At 42.1% G+C, this 13,335-nt stretch overlaps 1 protein-coding gene across 1 annotated transcript in view; it reads left to right on the forward strand.

Moving 5' to 3' along the window:
- LOC138642403 (NFX1-type zinc finger-containing protein 1-like) overlaps positions 1-13,335 on the forward strand; it is a 158,984-nt gene that overhangs the window by 104,186 nt on the left and 41,463 nt on the right. The window contains exons 15-16 of the mRNA XM_069730529.1: positions 316-546; positions 6,263-6,268. Coding sequence (XP_069586630.1) covers positions 316-546; positions 6,263-6,268 — 237 coding nt within the window. The remainder of the gene's footprint in view (positions 1-315; positions 547-6,262; positions 6,269-13,335) is intronic.

Raw genomic sequence — 13,335 nt, forward strand, 5'->3', positions numbered from 1 at the left:
AACTGCAATGTGATTGCATATCCTGTAACCTTAGCAATTTAGAATCATATATCTAAAAATCTTGCACCATGTCAGCCTCACATAGGAAAGGACATTATTGTAATAATTTTGGGGGGAGATGCTGAAGTACTACGGGTTAGGACATGGTGTAATACACAGGTAAGGCATCATATTGGCATCATACATATGCCATTATGTCTCCATTGAGAAATTATTATGCAACCAAGCAAATATAATTGAGCTTCTACATCCTTCATTTTTAGAAAATTCCATGTGTTCAAAATTGCAAAAATAAAGCTATGATTTTTTTTTTAGAAAAATTGGTAGATTCTACAGACAACAGTGAGAGCCCCGAAAATAAAGAAGAGAACATTGAAGTTATAAAAGAGCCTGAAATTGCATTACTTGAGCGTCAACTTGATGGTGACAATATAAGTGATGAGTTAGCACAAATAAGAGCAAGTAAAAGTAAAGACCCGACTTCTAAACCTATAACAGCTGATCAAACTTCTGAACACCAGAATGATGATCCTCGCTGGAAGGTAAGTTCAGCAGTTTGGCACAGTTAGCACTGAACATAAACATGAATTTCACAGACTTAACTTTTTATTTTGTAGTTTTTTTCTGTATCTACTGTATATACATATGTACTGTTCTTGTATATTCATATGTGTACAACCCTAGTTAAAAAAAAGCTGAGAAGCTCTTACAATGTAAAGAGAACAAGGAAGCAATGATTTGGAACTCTCTTGCAGCCATGTTTTTTCACAGCAGAGCATAGAACTCAGATCAGATGTTGAAAATGAATTATTTTTCATTTCATTTAAAACAAATAACTGTGTAGCATCACCTCTTCCTTTTACAACAATCTGTAAACCAAGGAGGTGGCCAATTGCTGGAGTTTTGGGGGAGTTATGTTGTCCCATTCTTGTCTGATGTAGGATTCTAGCCGTTCAAAAGTATTGGGTCTTCTTTTCTGGATTTTTCGTTTCATAATGCCCCAAATGTTTTCTATTGGTGATAGGTTCATGACCCAAACTCTTCTTTTGTAAAACCATGCTGTTGAAATGGATTCAATGAAGCAGACATTGCCTGAATGGGAGAATATGTGTCATTATTATGCCACATTCTGCTAGGACCTGTCTTACATCGGAGGTTAGAAGATTGCGGCGATTAGCTGAACAAAGGTCTGCTTTAAATCTTCACGGTCATTCATGAGTTAACAGATTTCTTGTTGCATGGAAAGGGATTAGAGTTCCTTGTGGTCTATTGGCTATGCTGCTTATTGGAATCACACTATTCTATTTAACCTGGGTCTGGTTTCTCTCCATGCGAGCAATAAAATCTTCATTCTGTTCTTGGCTGCATTAGAGAAGGCGGTCTGGAGTGTCGCTCTTGTTGTCCTGAAATTGTTGTATGCGTTTTGTTGTGAATACCTCTTCCTTCCCATTTTTTGCCGTTCTTTCGTGTTGCTTTTCTGCCTCATTACTGTGCACCCATTTTCCCTTCGTATTTTATCCTGTATACCTGTTGTTTGATTGTGCCTTGATTTTCCCGTTTGTCCAGGCGGTGTTATCCCTTGTTATACCTGAGTAAGGTGGGAGCTGCATAGGATTTTGAGAGCAGCATAGAGAGGTAGGGCTTCCCTACATTAAGGGACAGTATAGGGTCCTTCTTTCCCAACTTTCCTATGGTCACAGCGTGAGAGTTACATCGTGACAATGTTTTTCTAAACCCTCTATAAAATGCTCAGTTTTGATAGTGCCCTTCAAGATAGATGTGTAAGCTGCCCCATTCCAAAGGTACTAATAAAATCCCATCCCATCAGAGATAAAAGTTTTTTTTATCTGTGTGCTGATAACAAGCTGGTTGGTCCCTCTCCTCTTGAGTTCACAGGACACAGCGTTAGGGGTTTTCATATAGAATTTAAAATTTGAATTCATCTGACAGCAGGACAGTTTTCCATTTTGTCTCAGTACTGTCATGATTCCTCTGCTCAGAGTGTCTGGGACTCAGTGATGGACAGCTCTGTCATCCTATCCTGTTCTGAGGCGTGCTGAGCTGTCAGTGCTTTGATTGACAGCTCGGTTGACCTATCTGTGACTGGGCGGTGCAGAAATTTCCTCAGGTGCCACCTGTTCTTGGTAATTACCTGCTATTTAGGTAAGCTGTCTGGTCCAGATCACTGCCAGTCAAAAGCTTGTGCTCTCTGGTGTGTGTTTACCAGATCCGTGTGCTGTAAATTCTGATCTTCTGCTTCTGACCTTTGGACCGTGTTCTGATTACCTGTTTGTTACTTCTCTGGTATTCTGACCCTGGAATGTGACCTAACTTATGACTTCGTATTTTCCCTTGCCTTACTACGTGCTCTTTTGGTATTTAGCCCGGAACGTCTGACTACCCTGACTCATGGCCAGTCCGTGGGTTGTGACTACTGCCTCTGTACAAATCCCTAGTTAGACCGCACATGGAGTACTGTGTCCAGTTTTGGGCACCGGTGCTCAGGAAGGATATAATGGAACTAGAGAGAGTACAAAGGAGGGCAACAAAATTAATAAAGGGGATGGGAGAACTACAATACCCAGATAGATTAGCGAAATTAGGATTATTTAGTCTAGAAAAAAGACGACTGAGGGGCGATCTAATAACCATGTATAAGTATATAAGGGGACAATACAAATATCTCGCTGAGGATCTGTTTATACCAAGGAAGGTGACGGGCACAAGGGGGCATTCTTTGCGTCTGGAGGAGAGAAGGTTTTTCCACCAACATAGAAGAGGATTCTTTACTGTTAGGGCAGTGAGAATCTGGAATTGCTTGCCTGAGGAGGTGGTGATGGCGAACACAGTCGAGGGGTTCAAGAGAGGCCTGGATGTCTTCCTGGAGCAGAACAATATTGTATCATACAATTATTAGGTTCTGTAGAAGGACGTAGATCTGGGTATTTATTATGATGGAATATAGGCTGAACTGGATGGACAAATGTCTTTTTTCGGCCTTACTAACTATGTTAGTGTCACAAGTCGATTTTAATTGAGCTCTGGCTCAGAGAAGATGGCAGAGCTTTTAGATTGTGTTGATATTTTTTGCATAATAGAACTTTAATTTTCATTTGTGGAATGAACAGCAAACTGTATTCATATAATGGTTTCTGGAAGCGATTTGATTACCCGAATCATGCCTGTTTTTAATAGTGCCACCTTAGGGCCTGTTGATCACGAGCATCTGGAAAGCCCTACAGGGCCGTGGGGTACTCTGTACCGGGTCCAGTACTTAAAGGAGATGTCACAGTGGTGGTGACCCGGTCCGTGGCCCTGGGCGCCCAAGTAAAAGGGAAAAGTCTTTAAAGGAGTTATGAATAAAGTTTGTGTTCGTGACGCCACCTGTGGTATTTGGTCAGGGTGACCGACGCCGCTTAAAGGGGTCCTCTAGGGAGATGTTGTGGCGGCAGTGATGGTATGGCTTCCCACAGGTGAAGCTGGGTCCCCGGGGCTCCCTGTGTATAGATAAAGATGGTGGGTGGTGTAGCAAGGAAACGGAGGACACAGGTTTGCAGTCTCTTTACCTGGTTTACTGATGAATTCAGGCAGCCACAGTCCAGGGCACCAGATGACAGGTACAGGTAGGATCCGGCCGGCTTGGAAGTGAGTTGGGAGTCCCCTTTTCAAAGGTGGAGTTAGAAGCCTTCCTTCTAGCACTGTGGTGTAGTTCCTTGCTGCCCTAGGCCTCTCACAAGATCCTCATGTGTTCTCTCTTTCCTCCTTGTAGGTAGAACACTAAGGCTGGGTTCACATTGCGTTAGTGGCAGTCCGCTAACAGGATCCGTTACATAGCGCCACTAACGCAATGTAACGGATCCGTTAGCGCACCCATTGACCGCAATGTATCTAACGCATCGCTAACGTATGCCATTTTTTGCATGCGTTAGCGATGTCCCGTTATTTTATGATGGACCTCGAACGCTGCTTGCAGCGTTTTTCGGTCCGTTCTCGCTAGCGCAGATCGAGCATCTGCGCTAGCGGAATCGCTAAACACAATCCCTTTTTGTACATTGCGTTAGTGCATTCTGTTAGCGTATGCGCTAAACGGATTGCACGAACGCAATGTGAACCTAGCCTAACCCGTATGACAGGTGGCTCGTCTTTTTACAGGGTCTCTATCCCGACCCGGGCTCTATGCGCCACTGTGTCTCCTTGTGTCAGTGTGGACAGGTGACTTGTAATCCAACTGTCCTGTCGGTTTCTGCTGTGAGCCATGGAGTCCCTCACAACCTTCTGTCTTCCAGCTACCGGTGTCTGCGCTCTGTAGGGAGGTAGCCCAGTCTCAGCTATCCTCCCCAGTTCTCACTCTCCTGCGCTTCACTTTTCCTACATGCTCTCTACAATCCATTTGGCTTTCTCTTTCTCTCTTTCTAGGAGCTGCAGCACTTCTCGTGGCTGCACGGCCCCTTTGCTCCCTTCTCCTCTGTCTCTCTAACAGGAACTAACTGAACCTTTCCCTCCAGACCAGAATATATATATAGGGGAGCCACTCACAAGCTGGATCAGAGCACCCCCTTCTGGCCTAGAGTGTGAACATGTTGCATGCTTGTGTTTACCTCATAAAGAAGATCCTTCCTCGCTTCCAAGCGTGACATCACTCTCCCCGTGAGGAAAGCAATGCCACTATGGCAACCAGGAACCTGGGGTGTAACACATACACTATTGACCATTGGCCATGTCCTTTTTTGCACATGGATTTCTTAAGTATCTCTGAATCCTTAGATCATACTGTTCACTGTAGATGGTAGATTTACAATGCCTATGCAATTTTATGTTGAGGAACATTTTTATAAAGTTATTCACAATCTTTAGACGCTGTTGTTCACAAATTAGTGAACCTCGAACCATGTTTGCGTCTCTGCCGCTCTAAACTGCTCTTTTCATGCAGAATCATGTGAGTTGAAAACTGACCCTTCCAACATTTTGTTAGTCCTCTCCCAACTTTTTGAAAATGTGTTGTTGCCATCAATTGTTAAATTATTCATTTTTTTAAATAAAATGGAAAAGTGTCTAGCTTTCAACTTCTGATCTGTGTCCTATGTTCTGTTGTGAATAAAATATTTCTAGAAGTGATTTCCAAATCACTGCATTATTGTTTTCTTTATTTTTACACAGCCTCACTGCGTGCTTAGTATTGGGATTGTAAATCTATATACTCATCAACACTGAAATTGCAACACCAAGTCGCAAACTACATGGAATCATGGAAATAACAGGATAGATAGACATGTACCGTAAATTATGAAAAAATTGAAAAAAGTTTTCAAAACATGTTGATTTATTCAGTATCGAGTATGAGCGACACCCACAAAAATGCATGGACTTACATACCTTTGCATGCTATCAATGAGATTATTAATTATTGTCTGAGGAATGTTCTGCCACACTTGGGCACTCAGATCATCATGATCCGCTGCTGGCAGCTTTCTTTACATATGCCGACCAATGACGTCCTATACTGTATGTGTTTGATGGTAGATAAGTACAATGATGCTGCTGGCATTGGTAATACATTTAAGGCACACAGGCTGTACACTGATGCATGAGCAACATGCAGCCTGGTTTTATCATGTAGAAAAAAAACTCCTAGAACAATTTGGAGATAAGGCCATAGCAATGGTTTTATGATTGATTTATTCTGTATTACAAGTGAAGTGATTGAGCTCAGTGGGTCATGACGTCTTCTTCAGCAGAGCCACAGAACGTAGTGATTGGTTGCAGCAGTGATATGAGCTGTAGTCATGACATTACTGCTGCAGCTATATTACAGACACTAAAGTAGGAGAAACTGCGCTGGACCTGGCGAGAGTGAGTAATGTCTGTTTTGTTTTTTTTTTACAAACATCCAATTTTTAGAAGACCACTTTTTATAGTTTATAATTCCATTAAGTCTCACACCATGGGGGGACCACAAATATGTTAGGGAACCAGTTGTTTGAATGTGGAAAACCCCTTTAACAAATGAGTATGGGTTATTTTTTTATTTTATCACATGTTGCTAGAATTTTAAAACCCTGGAAGGCCTCTTTAATTGAGCAAAGGAGTCTTTCAAGTCTCAATATATTAATGAGCTTTTTTTAGGTAGGTTGTCTTGTGAAGCCTAACAATGCTATCCTGGCTTCTCAAAAACTTGGCAATCAGTTATTATTAACATCGTAGCAACCATATAAAACATGTTGCCGATTCAGAACCAAAAAACATTCCTTCTTAATCCCTTAAGGTCCACGTTTCTAGAGCCATCATTAGGGGTCTTCAGTTCTTAGCTCCTACTTTTTACGACTTTGCCACAACTGAACATATAGGCCGGCGTCACACTTGCGAGTTTTACGGACGTAAGAGCGCAGAAACTACGTCCGTAAAACTCGCAAAAAATACGGCACAATTATTCTCTATGCCCCTGCTCCTATCTGCCGTATTTTACTGATCAGTATTATACGGCTTTCTACGGCCGTAGAAAATCGCAGCATGCTGCGTTTGTCACCGTATTGCGCAAATAAAACGCCAATGAAAGTCTATGGAAGCCCCAAAAATACGGATTACACACGGACCAGCAGTGTGACTTGCGAGAAATACGCAGCGCTGTTACACAGAAAAGCCGGTAATTCAGTGCGGTGTACAGTAAAATCACACTGACAGCTTACAGTAGAATAGGTAGAATAAATATGTACACATAGAATAGGTATATATATACAGTGGGGCAAAAAAGTATTTAGTCAGTCAGCAATAGTGCAAGTTCCACCACTTAAAAAGATGAGAGGCGTCTGTAATTTACATCATAGGTAGACCTCAACTATGGGAGACAAACTGAGAAAAAAAAATCCAGAAAATCACATTGTCTGTTTTTTTAACATTTTATTTGCATATTATGGTGGAAAATAAGTATTTGGTCAGAAACAAAATTTCATCTCAATACTTTGTAATATATCCTTTGTTGGCAATGACAGAGGTCAAACGTTTTCTGTAAGTCTTCACAAGGTTGCCACACACTGTTGTTGGTATGTTGGCCCATTCCTCCATGCAGATCTCCTCAAGAGCAGTGATGTTTTTGGCTTTTCGCTTGGCAACACGGACTTTCAACTCCCTCCAAAGGTTTTCTATAGGGTTGAGATCTGGAGACTGGCTAGGCCACTCCAGGACCTTGAAATCCTTCTTACGAAGCCACTCCTTCGTTGCCCTGGCGGTGTGCTTTGGATCATTGTCATGTTGAAAGACCCAGCCACGTTTCATCTTCAATGCCCTTGCTGATGGAAGGAGGTTTGCACTCAAAATCTCACGATACATGGCCCCATTCATTCTTTCATGTACCCGGATCAGTCGTCCTGGTCCCTTTACAGAGAAACAGCCCCAAAGCATGATGTTTCCACCACCATGCTTTACAGTAGGTATGGTGTTTGATGGATGCAACTCAGTATTCTTTTTCCTCCAAACACGACAAGTTGTATTTCTACCAAACAGTTCCAGTTTGGTTTCATCAGACCATAGGACATTCTCCCAAAACTCCTCTGGATCATCCAAATGCTCTCTAGCAAACTTCAGACGGGCCCGGACATGTACTGGCTTAAGCAGTGAGACACGTCTGGCACTGCAGGATCTGAGTCCATGGTGGCGTAGTGTGTTACTTATGGTAGGCCTTGTTACATTGGTCCCAGCTCTCTGCAGTTCATTCACTAGGTCCCCCCGCGTGGTTCTGGGATTTTTGCTCACTGTTCTTGTGATCATTCTGACCCCATGGGGTGGGATTTTGCGTGGAGCCCCAGATCGAGGGAGATTATCAGTGGTCTTGTATGTCTTCCATTTTCTAATTATTGCTCCCACTGTTGATTTCTTCACTCCAAGCTGGTTGGCTATTGCAGATTCAGTCTTCCCAGCCTGGTGCAGGGCTACAATTTTGTTTCTGGTGTCCTTTGACAGCTCTTTGGTCTTCACCATAATGGAGTTTGGAGTCAGACTGTTTGAGGGTGTGCACAGGTGTCTTTTTATACTGATAACAAGTTTAAACAGGTGCCATTACTACAGGTAATGAGTGGAGGAAAGAGGAGACTCTTAAAGAAGAAGTTACAGGTCTGTGAGAGCCAGAAATCTTGATTGTTTGTTTCTGACCAAATACTTATTTTCCACCATAATATGCAAAAAAAATGATAAAAAAACAGACAATGTGATTTTCTGGATTTTTTTTTCTCAGTTTGTCTCCCATAGTTGAGGTCTACCTATGATGTAAATTACAGACGCCTCTCATCTTTTTAAGTGGTGGAACTTGCACTATTGCTGACTGACTAAATACTTTTTTGCCCCACTGTATATATGTCAGTGAGACACATATATGTATATATATTATTACTTTATACAGCCGCGATATAGCAAAAAGCCGGTAATTCAAATACCGGCTTTTGCTTTCTCCTTCCTAAAACCCGACATGATATGAGACCTGGCTTACATACAGTAAACCATCTCATATCACCATTTTTTTTGCATAATCCACACTACTAATGTTAGTAGTGTGTATCTGCAAAATTTGGCCGTTCTAGCTCTTAAAATAAAGGGTTAAATGGCGGAAAAAATTGGCGTGGGCTCCCGCGCAATTTTCTCCGCCAGAGTAGTAAAGCCAGTGACTGAGGGCAGATATTAATAGCCTGGAGAGGGTCCATGGTTATTGGCCCCCCCCTGGCTAAAAACATCTGCCCCCAGCCACCCCAGAACAGGCACATCTGGAAGATGCGCCTGTTCTGGCACTTGGCCACTCTCTTCCCATTCCCGTGTAGCGGTGGGATATGGGGTAATGAAGGGTTAATGCCACCTTGCTATTGTAAGGTGACATTAAGCCTAATTAATAATGGAGAGGCGTCAATTATGACACCTATCCATTATTAATCCAATTGAATGAAAGGGTTAAAAAAAAACACACACATTATTAAAAATTATTTTAATGAAATAAAAACAAAGGTTGTTGTAATATTTTATTTAACGCCCAATCCAATCACTGAAGACCCTCGTTCTGGAAAAGAAAAAACATAATAAACCAACAATATACTTACCTTCCGCAGATCTGTAAAGTCCAACGATGTAAATCCTTCTGAAGGGGTTAAAACATATTGCAGCAAGGAGTTCCGCTAATGCAGGCTGCTCCTCGCTGCAAAACCCCAGGGAATGAAGGTAAAGTAGGTCAATGATCTATATTTAGCTTCATTTGCGGTGAGGCGCCCTCTGCTGGCTGTTCATAGATCGTGGGAACTTTCCTAGAAAGCCTGGGAGCTTTCAAGGTAAGTTCCCACGATCTATGAACAGCCAGCAGAGGGCGCCTCACCGCAAATGAAGCTAAATATAGATCATTGACCTATATTTAGCTTCATTCCCCGGGGTTTTGCAGCAAGGAGCAGCCTGCATTAGCGGAACTCCTTGCTGCAAAATGTTTTAACCCCTTCAGAAGGATTTACATCGTTGGACTTTACAGATCTGCGGAAGGTAAGTATATTGTTGGTTTATTATGTTTTTTCTTTTCCAGAACGAGGGTCTTCAGTGATTGGATTGGGCGTTAAATAAAATATTACAACAACCTTTGTTTTTATTTCATTAAAATAATTTTTAATAATGTGTGTGTTTTTTTAACCCTTTCATTCAATTGGATTAATAATGGATAGGTGTCATAATTGACGCCTCTCCATTATTAATTAGGCTTAATGTCACCTTACAATAGCAAGGTGGCATTAACCCTTCATTACCCCATATCCCACCGCTACACGGGAATGGGAAGAGAGTGGCCAAGTGCCAGAATAGGCGCATCTTCCAGATGTGCCTGTTCTGGGGTGGCTGGGGGCAGATGTTTTTAGCCGGGGGGGGCCAATAACCGTGGACCCTCTCCAGGCTATTAATATCTGCCCTCAGTCACTGGCTTTACTACTCTGGCGGAGAAAATTGCACGGGAGCCCACGCCAATTTTTTCCGCCATTTAACCCTTTATTTTAAGAGCTAGAACGGCCAAATTTTGCATAGACACACTACTGACATTAGTAGTGTGGATTATGTAAAAAAAATGGTGATATGAGATGGTTTGCTGTATGTAAACCAGGTCTCATATCATGTCGGGTTTTAGGAAGGAGAAAGCAAAAGCCGGTAATTGAATTACCGGCTTTTTGCTATCTCGCGCTGTATGAAGGAATAATATATATATATATATATATATATATATATATGTGTGTCTACTGACATGTATATATATATATATATAGACAGTATATATGTTTTTATTTTTTTTTTTAACACATGGATCCCTTGTATAGGCGTATGTCGGTTTGGCAAGCCTGCGATAAAAACACGCAGTACGGCTGCCATACGGATTACATACGGAGGATGCCATGCGCAAAAAACGGTGACACACCCTGCCTACGGAGGAGCTACGGACCACTATTTTCGGGACTTTTCAGCGTATTACGGCCGTAATATACAGACCGTATTTGCATACGCTGAGTGTGAAGCCGACCATACAGTGGGTAAAATAAGTATTTGATACACTGTCGATTTTGCAAGCTTTCCCACTTAAAAAGAATGGAGAGGTCTGTAAGTTTTATTGTAGATACACTTCAACTGGAGAGACAGAGTGTAAAAAAATCCAGAAAATCACATTGGCTGATATTTACATAATTATTTAGCATTTTGTTGCATGAAATAAGTATTTGATACAATAGAAGAATCTAATATTTGGTACAGAAACCTTTGTTTGCAATTACAGAGGTCAGACGTTTCCTGAAGTTTTTCACTAATTTTGCACACATTGCCGTAGGAATTTCGACCCACTCCTCCATTCAGATCTTCTCCAGATCTGTCAGGTTTTGGCGATGTCACTGGGCAGCATTGAGTTTCAGCTCCCTCCAAAGTTTTTCTATTGGGTTCAGGTCTGGAGACTGGATATGCCACTCCAGGACTTTGAAATGCTTCTCAAGGAGCCACTCCTTAGTTGCCTGGCTGTGTGTTTTGAGTCATTGTTATACTGGAAGACCCAGCCACAACCCATCTTCAATGCTCTTATTTAGGGAAGGTGGTCGATGGCCAAAATCTCACGATAAATGAATCCATCCATTCCTCCTTCAATATGGTGCAGTTGTACTGTCCTCTTTGCAGAAAAGAACCCCTAAAATATTATATTTCCCCCACCGTGCTCAACTGTTGGGATGGTGTTCTTGTGGTTGTACTCATCCTTTTTCTTCTTCCAAACATTTTGAGTGGAGTTGTTACCAAAAAGTTCTATTCATCTGACTACATGACCTTCTCCCATGCCTCCTCTGGTTCATCCAGATGGTCATTGGTGAACTTCAAACTTGCTTAGACATGTCCTGGCATGAGCAGGGGGACATTGCATGTCCTGCAGAATTTTAATTAATGACGGCGTAGTGTGTTACTAATGGTAATGTTTGAGACTGTGATTCCAGCTGTGGACCTCCCATGTAGTTCTGGGCTGATTTCCGACCTTTCTCAGAATCATCCTTAGCATATGAGTCGAGAATCTATATCTAGAATGAGTCTAAATTCCCTATCAGTATGTCTTTGGAATGTGGGAGGAAACCGGAGAACCCAGAGGAAACTGACGCAAATACAAGGAGAACATACAAACTCCATGCAGATATTGTCCTGGGTGGGATTTGAACCCAGGACTCCAGCGCTGCAGTTCTAACCATTGAGCCACCATGCTGCCCCTATGAAGTGTTGAAGTGTACCTACTAGAGTTGAGCCTTCCGATGCTGCAAGTATCGGTTATCGGCCGATATTTGCTGTATCGGAATTCTGATACCGAGTTCCGATATTTTTGTGATATCGGAAATCGGAATTGGCATGTGCGGTGCGTATGGTTCCAAGGGTCTGGAGGAGAGGAGATTCTCCTTCAGGCCCTGGGATCCATATTCATGTAAAAAATAAAGAATAAAAATAAAAAATATGGATATACTCACCCCTCCGGCGAACCCTGGCTGTCACCGCTTCTAGCGTCTGCCTCCGTTCCTAAGAATGCAGTGAGTGAAGGACCTTCGATGCCGTCACGGTCACGTGAGCGGTCAGGTGACCGGTCACCTGACCGCGACGTCATTGGAGGTCCTTCACTCACTGCATTCTTAGGGACGGAGGCAGACGCTAGCAGCGGTGACAGCCAGGGTCCTTCAAAAGGGTGAGTATATCCATATTTTTTATTTTTAGTCTTTATTTTTTACATGAATATGGATCCCAGGGCCTGAAGGAGAGTTTCCTCTCCTTCAGACCCTGGGAACCATCCAGGATACCTTCCGATATTTGTGTTCCATTGACTTGCATTGGTATCGGGTATCGGTATCGGCGATATCCGATATTTTTTGGATATCGGCCGATACCATCCGATACCGATACCTTTGAATATCGGAAGGTATCGCTTAACACTAGTACCTACGATAAAAATTACAGACCTCTCCATTCTTTGTAGGTGGGAAAACTTGCAAAATTCGCAGTGTATCAAATACTTATTTTTCCCACTATAGGCACCAAATGTGAACATATAAGTGAATAAATACATTAAATTATGCCTATGGTGTAGCTGTTTCTGTTGTATTTCCTTCAGAGAATGTGCATCCACCTATGATATAGACTAAAAGTGAATCTGACAGCTGATACACATTGCGTGATCTACAGGCGGCATGCATCAGGCACGGGCTGTATGTTGGACTAGACAGGTGTTACCCACAGTCTTCTCTCCGCTCGCTGCCAGTGACGGACAGGTTTCTCTCTATACACACAAGCAGGAATACTGTCAACTTGTCAGTCATTGGCAGCGGGTGAGGAGAAACCACTAGGTCACATCTCTCTGACTACTCCACCATGTGGCTCAGTCACTGGCGACTTTTCAAATATGCTCTCTGAAATCCTGCACAGGCAGTAATATACAGGTCCTTCTCAAAAAATTAGCATATAGTGTTAAATTTCATTATTTACCATAATGTAATGATTACAATTAAACTTTCATATATTATAGATTCATTATCCACCAACTGAAATTTGTCAGGTCTTTTATTGTTTTAATACTGATGATTTTGGCATACAACTCCTGATAACCCAAAAAACCTGTCTCAATAAATTAGCATATCAAGAAAAGGTTCTCTAAACGACCTATTACCCTAATCTTCTGAATCAACTAATTAACTCTAAACACATTCAAAAGATACCTGAGGCTTTTATAAACTCCCTGCCTGGTTCATTACTCAAAACCCCCATCATGGGTAAGACTAGCGACCTGACAGATGTCAAGAATGTCATCATTGACACCCTCAAGCAAGAGGGTAAGAC

This window comes from Ranitomeya imitator, chromosome 6, assembly GCF_032444005.1.
Source record: "Ranitomeya imitator isolate aRanImi1 chromosome 6, aRanImi1.pri, whole genome shotgun sequence".
NCBI classification, from domain to species: Eukaryota; Metazoa; Chordata; class Amphibia; order Anura; family Dendrobatidae; genus Ranitomeya; species Ranitomeya imitator.